Here is a 17620-nt window from a genome sequence, read left to right on the forward strand (position 1 = left end):
CAGGCTGTGTGTGTGTGTGTGTGTTGAGAACCAAACTCCAGTCTTCTTCAAGAGCAAGATTTGCTCTATACCATGGAACCATCCCTCCATCTGAGGAATACTTTTTGTTTACAATGAGCGCGACAGATCTGGGGGTGGGGTGTAAAGGAGGGGTGCTTATGAATAGAATTAGCCAAGCATCCCTTCTTTCTACCATACTGCCCTCACACACAGCAGTAAACTAACCATCACCCATCCCATGGAGCTCCCAAGGATTCTCATACCCCATGTTCCCACGGCCCTTGCTTCATGGTCTCAGTTCTCCAGAACCTGCCGAGAAAACACTGCCCATCTCTCTGTGCCTCTTCCTCTCGAGTGCAAGACACGGTGTGACTCCAAGGCTGAAAATAAGAGCTTGGGGAAGGCACTATAACGTCCATGTTGTCATCTTTTCTGTTAGAATAAACTGTTGGAAGTGGATGGTGTGGTAGGGGTTTTCCTAATAGACTCCACATAAGACCTGTGAATAAATATTTTCTAGAGGATATTGTTCATTGGCAGCAGTGACTTTACCATGAAGGATAAATAACATAAATCACCATGCACTGGACACAGACTCTTCTTAAATATTTCTGTGTATTAAAAAAACAATACACATTTACCTTTGGGAAAAATCAGATACGTGACTATTTTACAGTTGTTGAATTCTTTGTATTAGGAATTCTATTAGTAATTCTGCTTCAGCAAATTTTCTCCCTCTATTCTTCTTCCTTCCTCTTCTCTTCCTGTCCCCCTTCCTCTCTTTCTGTTTGGCATAACATAATTGAGATCACAACCAATCTATCTCTTAGAAGCTGTTCTTTTCTAATAAGAGACAGAAAGGGAGTGGGTCTGGAGGATATTGTAGGTGGTGAGAAAGTAGGGCAGTGTGTGTGTGTGAATTATAATTAGGATATAATGTGTGAGAAAAAGAATCTCTGTTCAATAAAAGGAAAGAAGAAAACATAAAAAGATAGAAAAAAGTTACAACAAAGCCTACAAAGTGTTGGGATAATCTGGTAAAGTGGAGGTAGACCAGATATCCAGTTTTTTGTTTTAACCCTTTAATTAAGTTGCACATGGAAAATAGCAAGGTTGGCAAGGATGTATAAAGGTAGGAACATAAGTGCTGAAAAGTTAAATAATGACAGACCTCCCAGAGTGCAGTCTGGTGGTACTGGCTGAAAACAAGTACCCGAGCAAAATCCATGTCAGAACATTTCAAGGAAAGGCCCACAAATGTGTAAGTACCAAAATGTCCATGGTGACATTGTGTGTGGGAGGTGCAGGCAGTCATTACAGGCTGTTTTTTCTGGAGAGAGACTCTGACATGGACCTCTCTGTTCAGGTTCCCCATTTCTTCCCTATTATCCTACGGATGACCTTAGCTGAGGCAGCTCCCATCTGCCAGGGCAGTTCCTAGGAAGGGTCTGTACTGTAGCACAGTAGCCAGTGCTTTAGCCAGCTGGACAAGTGAGTGCCTGGGTCCTGATGGAGGATGAGATGGTGCCTCCCAGCATCCTAAGACCCTGAGATGTAATGACTCAGCACAGTGGCTTCTGTTGCTCTCCCTTTGGGGGCACAAGCTAGCAGGTCTTGTCTTTCTCAGCTCCAGGATGTGACTGCTGTCCAGACCGGAATCCTGCTCCTGAGTACAAGTTCCAGATGTGTTCTCAGAACAGATATTATCCATAGCATAGTTTGAGGTGTTGGGAGGCAGCTTCTGTATTCATCACGGGGAAAGAGACGAGTCACTGATAGTGGTGTATACTGCAGAAGACATGGTCTATGTGATATCCTGCAGAGACTGTAAAAACATTGGTCCAGTGAAGCTGGAAAAAAATACAAAATGAGATCTATAAAGTAAGCTGTGTATATTTCACAGGGAGAAATACATACATTAAATACATTTAAATAGCCACAGAAAGAAGACTATAGGCATATATCAGAGCTGAATGGAGAAAAACTGAAATAAAGAGGGACTAACATGTGAAAATAATAAATATGGTATGTGAAAAACTTAACTGTGACTAAAATTCAAAGGAAAAATATGTCTTAGTCAATGAACTGTTTTTGAATGATTGTAGAAGTACCTAAAATTGGAGGATTTTAGGATTTACTTTTATTTTTTAAATTACGGGTATATAAGGGGATGGAGAGATGGCTTAGTGGTTATGAGCACATGTTGCTCTTGCAGAAGCTCCAGGTTCTTTCCCAGCACCCACATGGTGCCTCACAACTGTCCCTAACTCCAGTTCCAAGGGATCTGGTGCCCTCTTCTCACCTCATGGGCACACATGTGGTGCAGGAGCCCTTGGAGTTGAGGAGTTGGATCCCCAGGAACTGGCATTGAAGGCAGTTGTGAGCCATGCTGTGGGTGCTAGGAACAAAATCAGGGTCCTCTGCAGGAGTATCAAGTGATCTTTGCAGCTGACCCATCTCTCCAGCCCCTTGATTTTCCTTTTAAGTGTGTGTGTGTGTGTGTGTGTGTGTGTGTGTGTGTGTGTGTGTGTGTGTTTTGAGTTTGTGCATGTGAATGCAGTGACCAAGGAGGCTGGTAGAGGGCATGAGATCCCCTGGAACTGGGATTAGGGACAGTTGTACACTTGATCCCATGGAGCTAGAGTTACAAGCAGTTGTGAGCCTCGTAATTGTGGGTGCTAGGAAGTGATTTGAGGTCCTCTGGAAGAGTAGCAAGTGCTCTTAACCACTGAGCCACATCTCCAGCTCCTCTATACAATATTTTTAAGTGTATAAAACATGAACATATTAATGCAGAGAATACACAGATAACTGATAAGGAACTATTTATTAAAGGATTGTATTGGGGGAAAAAACTCACTAATACAGGATAAGGCAGATTCAGTCTCAGAGTCCTGGAAGACTGAAAATCGATCCCACACTACTTCACGCCTCCACACTAGGTCTCCACCATCCAAGAGTGCACGAGAGAGAAGTGACCCACAAATGTGCTTCCCAGGTCTTAAGCTAGCCAAGAGGCCATGCCCTAGAGGCTGGTACCCCAAAGTCATAGGTGGAATGAATACCTACTATAACATACCACATGATATATTTACTCACAGGTTCCCTACTTCAAGCTTGGGGTCGAACCCTGGGCTATGCTCCCAGCCCCTCTTCATAGGAATTCACTGTAGGCCTTCTGACAGAAATTGTCCATATTTATGTGAGGTATGTGGGCTCGCTGTGTTTACCCCACACCTACATTACTCACTGTAATAGACTTTGCAAGCAATACCTATATTGATCCACACATACATGTGTGTTGTAGAATATTATTTTAAGGTGCGTTACTTTTGTTTATGTTGCATTTGTTTAACTCTGTGAAGCTATGTTACTGTGCCTGTCTAAAACACCTGATGGTTTAATAAAAAGTTGAACATCCAGTAGTGAGGCAGGAAAAAGGATAGGCGCGGCTGGCATGAGAGAGAATATACAGAAGGAGAAATCTGGGAGAAAGAAAAAGAAGTAGCCAGAGAAGGAGGAAGACTCCAGGACCCACCCACCCAGCTACACAGCAGGCCACAGAGTAAGAAACAAAGGAAGGTATACAGGAATAGAAAAGGAAAAGCCAAGAGACAAAAGGTAGATGGGGTCATTTAAAGTTAAGCAAAGTAGACTAGCAATAAGCCAAGCTAAGGCCGGGCATTTATAAGTAAAAATAAGCCTCCATGTGTGATTTATTTGGGAGCTGGGTGGTGGGTCCCCCAAAAGAGTAAAAAACAAACAATACATGTGCCTGTTGGTTTGCATGTTGTCCTCATGTTCCCCTGCCCCCCTCCTGGTAGAAGTAAGCCATTCCATTCCTTGGGGCAGGGGTAAGTGCAGATGGAAGGGACTGTTGGATATAATGGGGGGTATGAGGGTATTTTCCTCTGACTTTGTCTGTATTCCAAGTGAATAAGAAGTGAGGGTCTCAGCTATAGGGTGGCAACAGGAAGTCTTAGGATGTTTGAAGAGGGAGGAGAAAGTGTTTGTAGTTGCCTAGGAGAGCAAGGGAAGAGAAATGAGACCCCAGTAGATTTCCTCTAGCACCCACACTGGACTGCAAGCCCCTGGGAAAGAGCCATGTGTTCCTGCTCTCCAGGTGGCAGCTGCAGCGCTCATGTGCCTTGGTTGATGGCAAGTGATGTGTAGTCTCGGCAGAGAGGGCTCTAAGGTCTAAGATAGAGTCCACTGGACTGAGTTGTTGATGTCAGAACTCACCCTGAAAATTAGGCCTATTAAAAAGTTCAACACATATATATATCAGATTTTCTCAAAATCCCAAGTTGGCCATCTTAAACTTCAAGATCAAGAAGAGTCCCTTTGTGGCCACCTCCCTCCCTTCCTTTGTCTTCGTATCCGTGGGAACAGCCTTGCCCACGGGTGACTGGGACATTTGGTCGGCTGGCAAATGGAAGATTGTTGAAGAGCCCTCTATGCTTTCTAGAGCCCAGCTCCAGACGTAGCTGAGAGCCACCGTGACCCCTGAACAGGTGGATGGCTGATCCAGGAGCTCAAGTAGGGGACCGTTGCTGGTAGCTCGGCCCCCTTCTCCTCCAGCCACCTGTTCGTACCCTGACGTAGGACACTCAGGGCCATAGAGGACTACTAACTTAGATGTCAGCTCTCTCCCCAAGATTCTGCCTCCCTGTGTGTGGGCTGGCCTGCAGAAATACAGTGGAGCTGTGTCTCAGTCCTGTAAGACTTTCTGGTCTGGGCATGAGGGTCCCTTTCCCACCCCCAGTGCGGTGGTTACTCATGATGACCACAGCTTCTGCCCCACCTGTTCCCAGCTCCTCTACATTTATTGTCCTGTTGTCCCACGCTTGTACCCCTGATCGACAGCCCTCTGCACGTGAGGACTCAGAATCTGTGGCTCTCTGACCTCTGCCAACCTCTCTCCCTTAGTCACTCAAAGCTGCTCTCTGCCTTCCCCACTCTGTAACCTCCATCCTCCTTCTGCCTCTCTGTCCCTTGTTCCTCCCTTCCATCTTTTCTTAAATTCCTCTCGCTTACTCCTCTGTTAAGCTCAGACTTATTCCGGCTGTCCCCTCAGGAGCACAGGCCACGTAGCTTTCCTATTCAGCCACGTCTTTTAAAGGCCCCACCACTTTCCAGTGGTTCCATGGGCTGTGGCCATTCTAGACCCAGATGACAGCAGCTGCTTTCCTTTGTACCTGCCCAAATCTGTGATGGCTTGAAGGAGAAATGTCCCCATGGACTTGGATATTTGAATACTTGGTCCCCAGGAAATGATTTTTATTTAGTTACAAAACCTTTAGAAGACATAACTTTGCTAGAGGAAGTGTATCACTGGGGTGGGCTGGGAGGGTATATCGCCTGGCCCCACTTCCTGTTCTCTGTGCCTCCCCATCCCTCTCTTTCTGCTTCCTGTGTGTGGATGGAGTGTGATCTCTCTGCTTCCTGGCAACCATGCCAGCCTCATGCCTCTTGCTACCGTGACTTCTCCAACCATCATGGACTCCATCCCTCTTTGGAACGTTAAGCCAAAACAAACCCTTTCCTTCCTAGTTGCTTTTGGTCAAGGTATTTCATCATGACAACAGAAAAAAGAGAGTAAGGATAATTCCATGTGGATCTCCTATTCCGTTCTTTATTAGTAACCTCGGCATAGTCTCCGTGCTGGTGAACCTCAGCGATCTGGGTGCGTCACCTCCGCACGCTTGGGTAGGTATGAAGAAAGCAGTGGGAAAGTGCAGGGCTAAGTTTCATTTTGCTTCTGTAGCTACATGTCACTTGGCCACTTGGTGTGGTCATTTGTTAGATAACAAATGTGCTAGGGACCCAAAGCCTTCCTCCCGGGATGTGTTCCCGCGACCTAAGCCACCCACGACATCACTAAACTGCTCGTTTGTCTTCATGACGACTGTATATGCAGCGCCACTTTCTTTAATAACTTGAAATCGCTCCCTAACTCTTGGATTAAACTCTGCTCATCAACCCCACGTCCAGTCATCCATCACAGAACTCCCCTGGCTTTCCCTTTCTTCTCCCTCCCGTCAATAATTTATTTACTCTTGGCTTCATGGCTTCTGTCAGCCCACCTCACACTTTGGCATCTGACATTCTGTGTCTTCACCAGTGGAGTGCCCCCCTACCTTGCCCCCGCCAAGTCCTAAGTGCTCTTGAGAAAAAAAAAAAAATCCTCTCCTTGGAAACTCTTCAAAAAAAAAAATCTCATCCTTGCTAAGTCCTTCCCTGATACCCACCTGGCCATCCTGCCTCCAGCCCTCTGTGCCCTTTGCTTGTTTTTATGCCCTTCTGGCTCTTTCCTCCATGTGCCTCATATTAGGGAGGCTGTTTCATAACTGGCTTGCCCCTCTCCCGGGTCATGAGCTTCTTGAGAGAAAGGACTGTGTGTCTCTCTCCTTTGCGTTCTGTTCTGGATCCGAGCTCTGTACCCTGCGCTGAATAAAGTGGAACTGAAGCAAATAGAGCCACGGAGAAAAACCAGGGCACAGTATTTCAGAATAATCACTGCATCTAAAAGGAGCTGCGAACGGCGACGGAGGGACCCTGCCAGAAACAGCGGGGCGGAACGGGCAAGGCACAGTCCGGTCTCCTCCACCCTAGCCTTGCTGCCATTCCTGTCCCCTTGCCTCCCTCCCTGCTAGGAAAATCACCCTGTTAGGTACTGACGTTGTCGCCTCAAACCAGCTCAGGCATTCAGCATCTCTTTTTCCCACCTTTTCAAAAGAAGCCTGTTCACACCGAGTGTATGTTTGTTCTCTCCCTGTTTTTGTTACAGATGATCAATCAGTTCATAGGGAGTGAGAAAAGGGTGCCTTCAGGCTAGCAACCACGGAGGCTGGGCCGCAGATGCACTTGCTTCTGGTGGCTAGGGACAGAACTTAATTAACCAAGGGAGCTCAGCGTGGGAGGGCGGGTGCTGAGCAGTTTTGTGGCTGCATTGTTAGTGCTTGGTGTCTGTGAGTGAAACTCTGTAATTCCGGCCCTGAGGAAGAGCCTTGCCCAGGGAGATGTGAGGCCAAGAAGATGCTCAGGGGCCTTCATGGCCGCGGGCGGGACCCAAGGTAACTAAATTACTCCTAAGTAATATAACATGAACTCACCACGGAGTTCAGCATGACCTTGAACCTCCGACCCTCCTGACTCTACCTCCCAAGAACTGCAATTATGGGAGTACACTGCCACACATAAGCTGGTATAAACCATGCAGGAGATAGAACTCAGGCCTTTGTGCATGCTACACAGGTACTCAACCAACTGAGCTACATCCCATCCAGTTCCCTCCACTTTTTTTTTTTTTTGTATTGAGGATGGAACTCAGGGCTTCCTTCATGCTAAGTACTGAGCCTACTTCTAGCCATGCTCCAGCCTCCGTACTTTGGCTGGATCTCCTCTTGGGTGCCAACCAGAGTCCTGCCTAATTGTCTCTGTGCAGCCTCTCTTTTGTGGATTATCTTTTTTCTTCCTATAGGTGATAATTATTCTGTTGATAGTTTTGTTAAGATGCTTTCAGAAACCAACAGTAAAAGAGAGAGAGAGAGAGAGAGAGAGAGAGAGAGAGAGAGAGAGAGAGAGAGAGGGAAAAGAAAGAAACCCTATTAAAATGGAAATAAGCCCCCTTCTTCCAATCTTGGGCCTTTTCATCAATTTTATTTATTTATTTATTTATTTATTTATTTATTTATTTTTTTTATTATTTATTTTATTTATTTATTTTTCCCACACAGGTCTGGTTCAGTGAGAAGATGTTTGAGCCCTCATTCTGTTTTTACACTGGGTATAAAATCCCTGTGTGTAAAACCTTGGACCAGTATTTTGAGTACATCCAGTCTCTGCCATCCCTAGATAATCCGGAAGTCTTTGGGCTCCACCCTAATGCTGACATCACGTAAGTTCTTGGCATTTTTTTTTTCTTATTTTAATTTGCAGGTGTCATTTGTAACTCAGCCTGGCAAAGACTATGCATTTCATTTTCTCCCTTAATCTCTCTCCTTTCCCTTCTTTTTATTTTACTGTGAAAAATAGTGTTGCTTCCTGTCTTCCAATTACAACTCTGTCACAGCTCAGCCTGCCCTCCCCTCACTAAATCCCGATGGCCTGGCGTTTATGACAACCAGAAAGCTGTAATTTATGCGATGATTACTTCTCTGTCCTGTCATAAAACCAGTTATGTTTTTATTTTAATCGATGCACTTCACTGATAGCCATCTCCTGGCTCCTTATCTCTTTCTCCAACTATCCGTTAGAAATATACCACTTGGGACTAGGTGACTCAGTGGTTAGAAGTGCTTGCCACTCTTATAGAGGACCCAAGTTCAGTTCCCAGAACACATGTTCAGTGGCTCACAATCACCTGTAACTTCAGCTCCAGGGTGTCTGGCTCCCTCTTCTGGCCTTCTTGGGCAGCTGCGTTCATGTGCACATACCCACACATAGACACATATGAAAGGACAAGGCACATACAGTTAGAGTCCTGTCTGACCCTCTCTATGGTGGAACATCTCTTCTTATGCTTGTTCACCTGCAACCTTATGGTCATGAGCCCCTCATGGGCACATACCCTAGAGCTCAGTGTGAGGTCCCTGATCCCACAAAGCCGTAGAAATGCCCACCCTGCTCCACCCGCTGACTCAATTAGCCTAGCTGAGTCATTCCTTTGGAAGGTGTGGCCTCTGTGGTACACTGGAGCTAGCTAGGAAGAAGGACATGCTTACCCGGCTCCCAGTCCCTCAGCCATGGCTGTAATTTTAAGAACTCTTTGGTCATGCCCAGGCATTCCCTCTTTCCAGTACTTTGTTCTTATAAGTGCATTGTCTTCCCACTCAGACACAGCATAACCCCCTGGCATGAGATTCTGTACCCACACTGGGCTAACTTCCTCTGTACCCTCCAATCTGGCCTGGGACACTTTCCACCTTCTGAGAAGCTGTCCCAGCCTATGGATGGGTAATGCTCATTTGAGGCCCTGTGATGGAGCATGATAGTTCTTGGGTGTTGCCTCTGGACTGCTGCCCTGGGAGGCTCTGTTCAGTGAGCTGAAATGCCAAGCAGAGCGAAGCCGTAGAAAGGGCTTCTTTGGGGGTCAGTTTGAGAACAGTGAGAGAGGGAGCCCAAGGAAGTGGTTTGCTTGATCTGAGGCTTTAAAAATGTGAGTTACACTACACAGATCCTCTGCTCAAAGTCCTCCTGAGCTCCTGCCTTGTCTTGGGTCAAGGTCAAAGGTGCCCTACATACTTATAACCCAGACCTCTTTTCCCTGTCTCCATCCCTCCCTCCTTCTATCCCTTCTTCTAGCTCAGCTCTAGCTCTTTATAACTTCCTGTTACTTAGACCACAAGCCTCACACTTGTACTTCCTGGAACATACCCCCCCAACACACACACCCTGAAATGTCACTGTGGCTCTCTTTTACCTCTTCCGGCCCTTGCTTACATGTCATGTTTTCAATGGTGCCTCCCCATAGTCACCCTAAGCACAAATGGTGACCCGTTTTCAAACCCCACTCCAGACCCTACCCCCTGACCAACTTTTTCTTGTATCAGCCACAGACATACTCTATTCTCATTATTTATTTGCTTTTATTTATCAGCCACTAGTTAAAATATAAATTGGATACAATCCCATTGCATCCAAAACCTGTGTCCATTTTCACTCCTGTACCTTCATGGCTATAGTAGTGCCCAGTGCTCAGAAAACTTTGGATGGTTGAGTCAGTAATGCGGAGTCCTTCTAGATTCTAAGGAGTCTGATCAGTAGGGCTAATCCATAGAATGTGATGGTTTTCCATGGGTGGGAAGAAAAATAGTGGACAGAACTCCATTCAATTATAATTATGTAATAAAAGATACTGCTATGTGGGCTGGGGATACAGTTCTGATAAATACCTTCCTAGCATGCACCAAGTTCTGGGTTCAGTCCCCAGTACTGGGAATTTTTTTTTTTTTTTGAGCAGGGTCTTGTGTAGCTCAGGCTGACCTTGAACTTGCTCTGTTGCTGAGGATGGCCTTGAATATCTGATCTTTCTACTTCCATCTCCCAAGTGTTGGGATTGCAGCCGTATACCACCATGCACCAGCCAGTGATGGGCAGTGTTCTGGAACTGCAAGGCCTTTCCTCCCCTAAGTTGCTTTTGGTCAGAGCATTTTATCATAACAACAGAGATGAAACTTGAACAGACACTCTTTCTTATTTTGAGTGAACTTCCTTATCCCGAAGCATTATTGGTGTATAACTTGTCCACGCTTCTCCAGTAGCCATTTTAGTCCTTTTTTTTTGTTTTTAAAACTTAATTGTATATATAAATTGTACATGCACGTACATACACACACATACACAATTTTACTTGGGATATATGTTGACGATACTATCTCCTGTTTTCTCATTCGGTTTTGCCCCTGCTTTTGAAGGCGGAAGTGTTGCTTGTCATTTGGTTTTACTGTTGTTTTATGTGTTCAAATGATGGCATGCGCTGCTGTCTCATCTGGGTCTATAGTAATCGCAACAAGGCCTGTTCTCATATGAGGTCACAAGTGAGCAATCCCCCTTCTAGTGTTTGCATGGTTTTGTAGTTCACACCTAACTCTTTGGGCCATCTAGAATTTTTGTGGCATCCAAGTATGGGTGAAGCCTCCCCCTTTTCCAAATGGCAATCCAGTAATCCTTTATCAGTGATGTGAGATGCTTCCCTAAATGTGGGCAGAACTTTGATGGGTGTGTGGGCCCGTGTCTGGACCTCCTTTGCTGTAATGGTCTGTTTAAAGACTCATGTTTTATTATCCGGTCAGGTCCCCTCATTGCATCCCTCCCCCTGGTATTTCTCCCAGATATCATTGCATGTTTATTTTTTTCATTATTATGAATAAATATTGGATCCTGAATTTTATTCAATACCTTTCAGTATCTATGGAACACATCATATGGTTATCCTCCAAATTGCTAAACAATATATAATGGATCTTCTAATCCAAGTTATCCATTCAATCTTGAAATTGACTACCACTTTTTCCTGGTCTTTTCTTGTTTTTTTTTTAACATGGGTAGACTGTCAACAGTTCACTGGGAAGACATTTACACTAATGCTCATGAATAATGTTGCTCCAGAGCTTGTGTGTGTGATATCTTTACCCAGTTTAATTGTTAATCAATGGTTATGTTTGCTTTATAAAATATTGAGTATTTCCTAATCCCTCAAACAATTTATGGTCTTAAAAATTGAGTTGCATTCTCCTGTGAAACCATTAGCACCCAGTGCTTTTTAGTGTTGCTATTTCTTTGGCATGTTTAGTTACATCCATTTCCATTTCCAGTTGAGTTTTATAAACTGTATTATCAAAGAAAATCATCTGTTGAATCTGTATTTTTGTGTTTGCTTACATGGAGTTTTACAAGGTAGTCTGTGCTTGAATGTGTGCATACAGTGCCGAGTACGTACAGTAAATTGATTGTGGAAGTGTGTGCATACCTCTAGCTCTGTGGGCCTTTGGTCTGAAATCCAATAGCTTGTAGCCACTCTAGTCTCTCTCCAAAAGGAATATTCTAGCTCCCTTAAAATAATTTGTCAAGCAACTATGGCCAGCCACTTTGCTACAGTTAGTCAACGTACCCCCAGAGAAACCAGGGGGGGCAACTTGACATTAATGCAAGTGTATACCACAGCACAGGGCTCCTCTTGCACAGGACTCAGCTCAACAGGTCCTCAGTCACTGATGGGAAAAGCACACTGTGGCAAAGAACCAGGCTAATTTGCAAAATGCATGAGTATTGTGGTCATTCTTTAATGTAGTGCTCTGGTAACAATATGACCTCGTATCTTCTTTCTTTCTTTATTCTTTCAGAATTTCATACATAAACACAATGTATTTTGCTCATGTCAACCCTCTGTTCTCCGGTCCAGTCCCTCCCACGCCCTCCTACCGTGTCTCCCTCCCATGTCCCTTTTATGATAGAACCCACTAAGTCTAGTTAGTGCTTTAGTATGGGCATGAGCGTGGGGCTGGCCACCCACTGAAGTGTGGACAGCTTACCCCCCCACCCCCAGAATGATCTTTCCCTCCCCCAGCAGCCCTCAGCTGGGAGCTCTTTAGCTGTGGGTGGGTGGGGTCTCATGATCCCCTCCATCCATGCTGCAGTGTTGACTGGCTTGATCCTGGGCAGATCTTGTGAGGGATCCACAGCTGCCATGAGTTCTTGAGTGCGGTGTCCCCATAGTGCTCAGAAGATGTTGTTTTTACAGCAGGCATCCCTGGCCGCTGGCTCTTTCAGACCGCCCGCTCCCCTCTGCCCGGATGTTTCCTGAGTCTCAGGGAGACGGTGTGATACAGATGTGTGCTTTAGGGCTGGTTGACTGTGTCCACTGCCGCTTCTCTGTGTTTTGGCCTGTCACTGAGCCTCTGGGTTGACCGCCACCCACTGCACAGAGAGGCTCCTCTGGTGAGGACTGAGGACTTCACTAGCCTGTCTGTGATGGGAGTTGGGGAGGGACAGGGGGCGCTTCAAAAGTACTCACCGGGGACCCTCTACCTATCTGCACCAGGAGCTGAAAGGGGGTAACAAAGTTGCATCACAGTCTAAATTGAACCCATGACCACCAACCCCCAGCCCTGCCTCCAGCACACCCCTCCCCTTCTTTCTCAGTAGTGTCCAGGGCACGTAGAACACAATGCAATCTCTCTCACCTCCCCAACCTTATCTAGAGCACCTCTGAAACCTCAAACAGCGTCTTAGAGATCCAGACCCAGTGGGTAAATCCAGGGATGTGTGAGATGCAGGCCTGGATCAGGGATGGTGGTGGGATGGGCCAAAGTGACAACAGATCTGACAGGATTCCCTGAGTACGGAGCAAGGTCTAGAACTTTCTTCTATAGCTTACGTTCATTCATTGCTGCTGATGGGTGGTAGAGAAGGTGTGGGAAGCCCTCTGGCCAGCTCACTCCGGAAAGCCTAAGCTAGCTTCTCCCCAAATCATGCCAAGATCATTTTAATCTTTTCTCACACTCCGAGGGAACTGGTAGAGAGCCCTGGGTCTCTCCCACTGATGGACAACTCTTCCCACTGGAGAAGCCTTTTGGCCCGTGACACCAGTGCCCTTAGCTCCTCTGGTCTGGCTGGATTCCCATCCTCCCATTTGGTTCTCCTTGGGGTTCTCCCATCCTTAGTCCCCTCCCGACTGCGCTTCATCCCCTGTTTCGATTTCCTGCTGTGTCCCACAGCTCTGGGTTTGGAAGGTTTCCTGGTCACTGTTTTGGGCCTAATTCTTCCTTTCTCTAGACCCTGAATGTCTGGTGACTAGAATCCTATCCCAGAGTCTCCTGCTCTTAAAGGATAATGTTTTATTTTTTTCATTCGCTTCTGCCTCCTGCTCCCTGGTTGTCCCCCAGCGGCCACCAGGAGGCAGTAAGCAGTAAGGGACACAGTTTCCCAAGGACGGCCTCTCCTTTCCCACCCCAGCCAGTCCCAGTTCTTCGAGGTCTGTGTAAAATGATGTGAGCTAAGGTGCTGCTGCCATCTCCAGTCGGGGAGGGTGGAGATAACATAGGCTTTGAGAAGGAGACAGCTTGTGAGGGGACGTTAGAGTCCCGTGTGGGGTGTGCTGAGGCAATGGTTGAAGCCCTGAGACACGAAGGACTCTACAAAGCAGTGGCTTAGTCAGTCTGTGTGGATGTTCCCCAGCCAGAGGGATCACCGCTTTATCTGCCTGGCCATGCCGTTCAACAGTAATCTTGCTTCTCCATTGTCCCATGGGTGTCATGGACCGTGGTGAAGAATTGCCCCCTGTTTATGAGGATCTGCCTTCTGAAGTTCACATCCATAAATCTCTAAGGAGAGAAATTTGTAGAAGGGCACCACAGGTCTTCCTCCTTGGTCTTTGTTTCTGAATCTCGGAAGGTGGTGGTGGGGGAATCACACTGAATTAAATGCTTTAAAATAAGTAAAATCTCTCCCAAGAGGGTAGATATCTTGGTGACAGAAGCTATAAAAATGCACAGTGTATTCACATTTTATTATCTAGATTTATAAGGTACCAAAGACTCCGCAAATTCCTCTATCTCGATGTCAGAAGCAGTTATTTATTTTGGCTCTTTTTCTCATTAGTGGGTTATGCATATTTTTCTACCTTCCGAAATTTATCAAGTGCCTCATTACAACTTTTCCATTCATTCCTATGCAGGGCAAATGTAAACATGCTCCTTTTGTAATTAACTGGCAATTTTTGGTTTTAGATTTTTTTTTAAATTATGCTCATTGATATTTCATGTGATGATCTGGAAATAACTGTGCGCTGATACCTCATTAGGTGTTTGATTGTTTATTTTATAGGCAGTGCTGTCTTTGAATGGTTTTGCATTTTTGTTATTTGCGACTTCCAGCTCCCTGAACCACTAAGCTACAGGGGCCGAATAGCTTCTTTTCTTACCTTTACTCCAAAGAGAAATCTCCAAGAAGTAACTCAGGATCATGACAGTCTTCATGCTTCATCTCAGAGCATCTGTGGAGACTGTTTTCCCTAAAGCCCTTGGGCTTTTGAGGCACGGAGAGGCGAGGGATTTGCAATTCTCCCTCCGAGCCAGCTGACTAGGTGCTTTGCCTTTTGTGTCTTTGCAAACATAAAATCACATTGTGGAAAAGGAGCTATACATCGTACAACCCTGGAATGCTAGGGAACGGTATTCTCTGTCTAATAAAATGGGTGATGAAGGGACCTGGGTGCTTGGCTTGCTGTCATCTAAAGTGGGTCAACTCTTGAGGGGTCCTTAGTAATACCTGTGTTTTGAGGACTCTTCTTAGCCTCATAAGAGAATAAAATTATCCACCGTGAAAGTGGTTTTGTAGGGAGGTGTAGCAGAGGCAGCTGCAGCCTTTCCATCAGGATCCTCATCCGGGGGCTCCCGAAAACAAGATGGCCTGCCCATGGTGGCGTACACAGCTGTCACTGGTGTGCAGAGCAGGCTTAAGACAGCTGAGAGAGCTCCTACAGGCCCTCAGACACAGGTCATTCCACATTTTATTTGTAGATAGACCAGGCAGGACAGAATGACCTTCTTAGCAAGAATGGAAATTTACTGTGGGTTTCTTTCTTTAGCATTAGAAGATCCGTGTTGATGATATAATTACAAAATAGCTTCCTTCGTTTTGAAATTCGACTCTCTCCCCTGTGGTTTGGAGGGATAACATGTAAAGATGTTTGCAATCCATTCCTTAAATTTTGAAGTGTGGCACAATATACGGGTTTTTGAAAGCCATGTAAAATAAGAGAAAAGTCCAGATAACTTGGAGGGAGGAGAAAAAGCCTATGAAAAGAGGCCATGAAGATACAAATTTAAACTACTAACAGTTAAGGAACCAATGATATATATTTACCTTTTTATGTGTGTGTGTGTGTATATATATATATATATATATATATATATATATATATATATATATATATATATGTGCGTGCATGTTTTTCATCTCTTGTTTTAGGTGGAGAAATGTCAGGAAGTGGAAAAACTTGTAGTAATAATGCTCTAAATGTTTACCATAAGACGGGGCGGATAATTAAATTTTCATGCCCTTTAAATATTGGAGAATTGCTCTCCTTTGTATTTGAAGTTTAATAAGATTCCAACCAACTGGCTTCAGTTCAACAAACAAATATTTATTGAGAACTTACTGTCTGGGCAGCTTGGGAACATGAAGATGAGGAAGACGCAGTTCTCATCCTCCGAGTTCATTGTCTATTAGGGAAACGGATGGAGGGTAAATACGTAAGACAATCTGATAAACTCTAAAATCAGGTTACATATACATTGCCATGGTGTATATGCCCCATACAGGCAAAAAAAAAAAAAAAAAAAGAAACCAAAACTCCAATAAATCCCAATTATAGAGATCAAAGACAGCCAACAGCTGAGGCCGTATTCCAGTTGTGCGTTAGAGGACGTGCCGTTGTGGGGGGGCAGCTTCGTCACGGGAGAGAAGGAGGGAACACGGGGAAGAATACAGTGGGCAGTAAGGACCAAGACGCCGTGGATGGAGCAATTAAGGAGGAGGGTGAAGAAATAAAAACGTCAGGACATCCGAAATGTCCAGCTCACTCAGAGTGTGGGGAGCAGTGCCGACAGAGAGGAGGTGTGACCCAGGCAGTTTCTGAAGGTTGGTGTATTAGGGAAAGAGTCTGGGCTAGTTCTGTAGGTGGTAGGGAGGCTGGAGGGATGGATGGACCAGCAGTTAAGAGGACTCGCTGCTCTTTGTAGAAGACCTGAGTTTGGTTTCTAGCACCCACGCTGGGCGGTTTACAACCACCTGTAATTCAGGCTCCCGGGGATCTGATGCCCTCCACAGGCACCCGTAGACCCAAACACATGCCCAAACACACCCAGATAAAAATAAAAGGAATCTTTTGAAAACAGTAGGGAAGAGGGTGGGAGTGGATGCTGGAAGTGATGAGGCAGCAGAGCTTGGGAGCCAAGAGCACCTGGAAGTTCCGCCAGAGGGAGCCACGTCTGAGGATTCTAGGTGGCCAGCCGCGAAGATGTTAGGGACAGTTCAGGTGGGGGGCAGAGGCGAATGAGGATGGTAGATCCGCTTTGGAAGTGTTTAGTGTAAGACACAGAGGGCTCTGGGGGTGCAGGGAAGTGTGCATGTGGGGTGTTCAGGAGAAAGTGGGGGGTTGTGATACTACCCAGCGTGGCCTGATATTGAGCAGTGCTCTGTAGTGTGTCAGCCGTGGTGGCCTCTCCATTTCTCTGAGAGTGATTCATCACGTCCTTTGTCTTTACTGTACCTACCCCCAGAGGGAGGTGATGGACTCATGTGAATCACACACAGATCTGAATGTCTGAAACCCCAGGGGTAATAACTCGTAGATATCAGGCTGTGACACATTTCCCTCCATTGACTCCGCAGCCGTCTGCATAGACTTTGCCCGAGTTACTCGTATTTTTCTTAGACTTTATATGACTTTTAAACTTGAATTGTGACCTGTACTGTTGTTATGTCAAGAGAAGTAACCACACACACACACACACACACACACACACACACACACAGATGGATTGCACTCAACATTCAGGAACGGCTTGCAGATGCTTTCTGAACCACTTTATTAGAGTGTTTCTTTCCTGCCTCCTGTGTTTGGTTACATGTGTGTTCCCTAGATTCCTTTTTCCACTGTTAAAATAAATGTATTTTGATGCATTCTAAAACTTCCAATATCTAAGTAGGGTTCTCTCTCTCTCTCTCTCTCTCTCTCTCTCTCTCTCTCTCTCTCTGTGTGTCTCTCTGTCTCTGTCTCTGTCTCTCTCTCTCTCTCTCACACACACACACACACACACACACACAATAGGTTTAAGTAATAAATTTTCATTTATTAACAATCAACTTTGGGGACTGGAGAGATGGCTAGGTGGTTAGAAGTGCTTACTTTTCTTCCAGAAGACCTGAGTTTGCCTCCCAGCACCCATGTCAGGCAGGTCACAACTTCCTATTACTCCAGCTCCAGGGAACTTGATGCCCTCTTCTGGCCTCCATTGGCATTACACACACAGGCAGACATACACACACATGGATGCAAATAGCAAGTATTTATTTTTTATGCACGCCTTTAATCCCAGCACTCGGGAGGCAG

At 45.6% G+C, this 17620-nt stretch overlaps 1 protein-coding gene across 1 annotated transcript in view; it reads left to right on the forward strand.

The window, feature by feature from the left end:
- The window catches only part of Dnah8 (dynein axonemal heavy chain 8), a 239804-nt gene that overhangs the window by 187053 nt on the left and 35131 nt on the right, over positions 1-17620 (forward strand). Inside the window, 1 exon segment of the mRNA XM_059282134.1 lies at positions 7740-7900. Within this exon segment, the coding sequence (XP_059138117.1) occupies positions 7740-7900 (161 nt within the window).

The sequence above is a fragment of the Peromyscus eremicus genome, chromosome 16_21, assembly GCF_949786415.1.
Source record: "Peromyscus eremicus chromosome 16_21, PerEre_H2_v1, whole genome shotgun sequence".
Lineage (NCBI taxonomy): Eukaryota > Metazoa > Chordata > Mammalia > Rodentia > Cricetidae > Peromyscus > Peromyscus eremicus.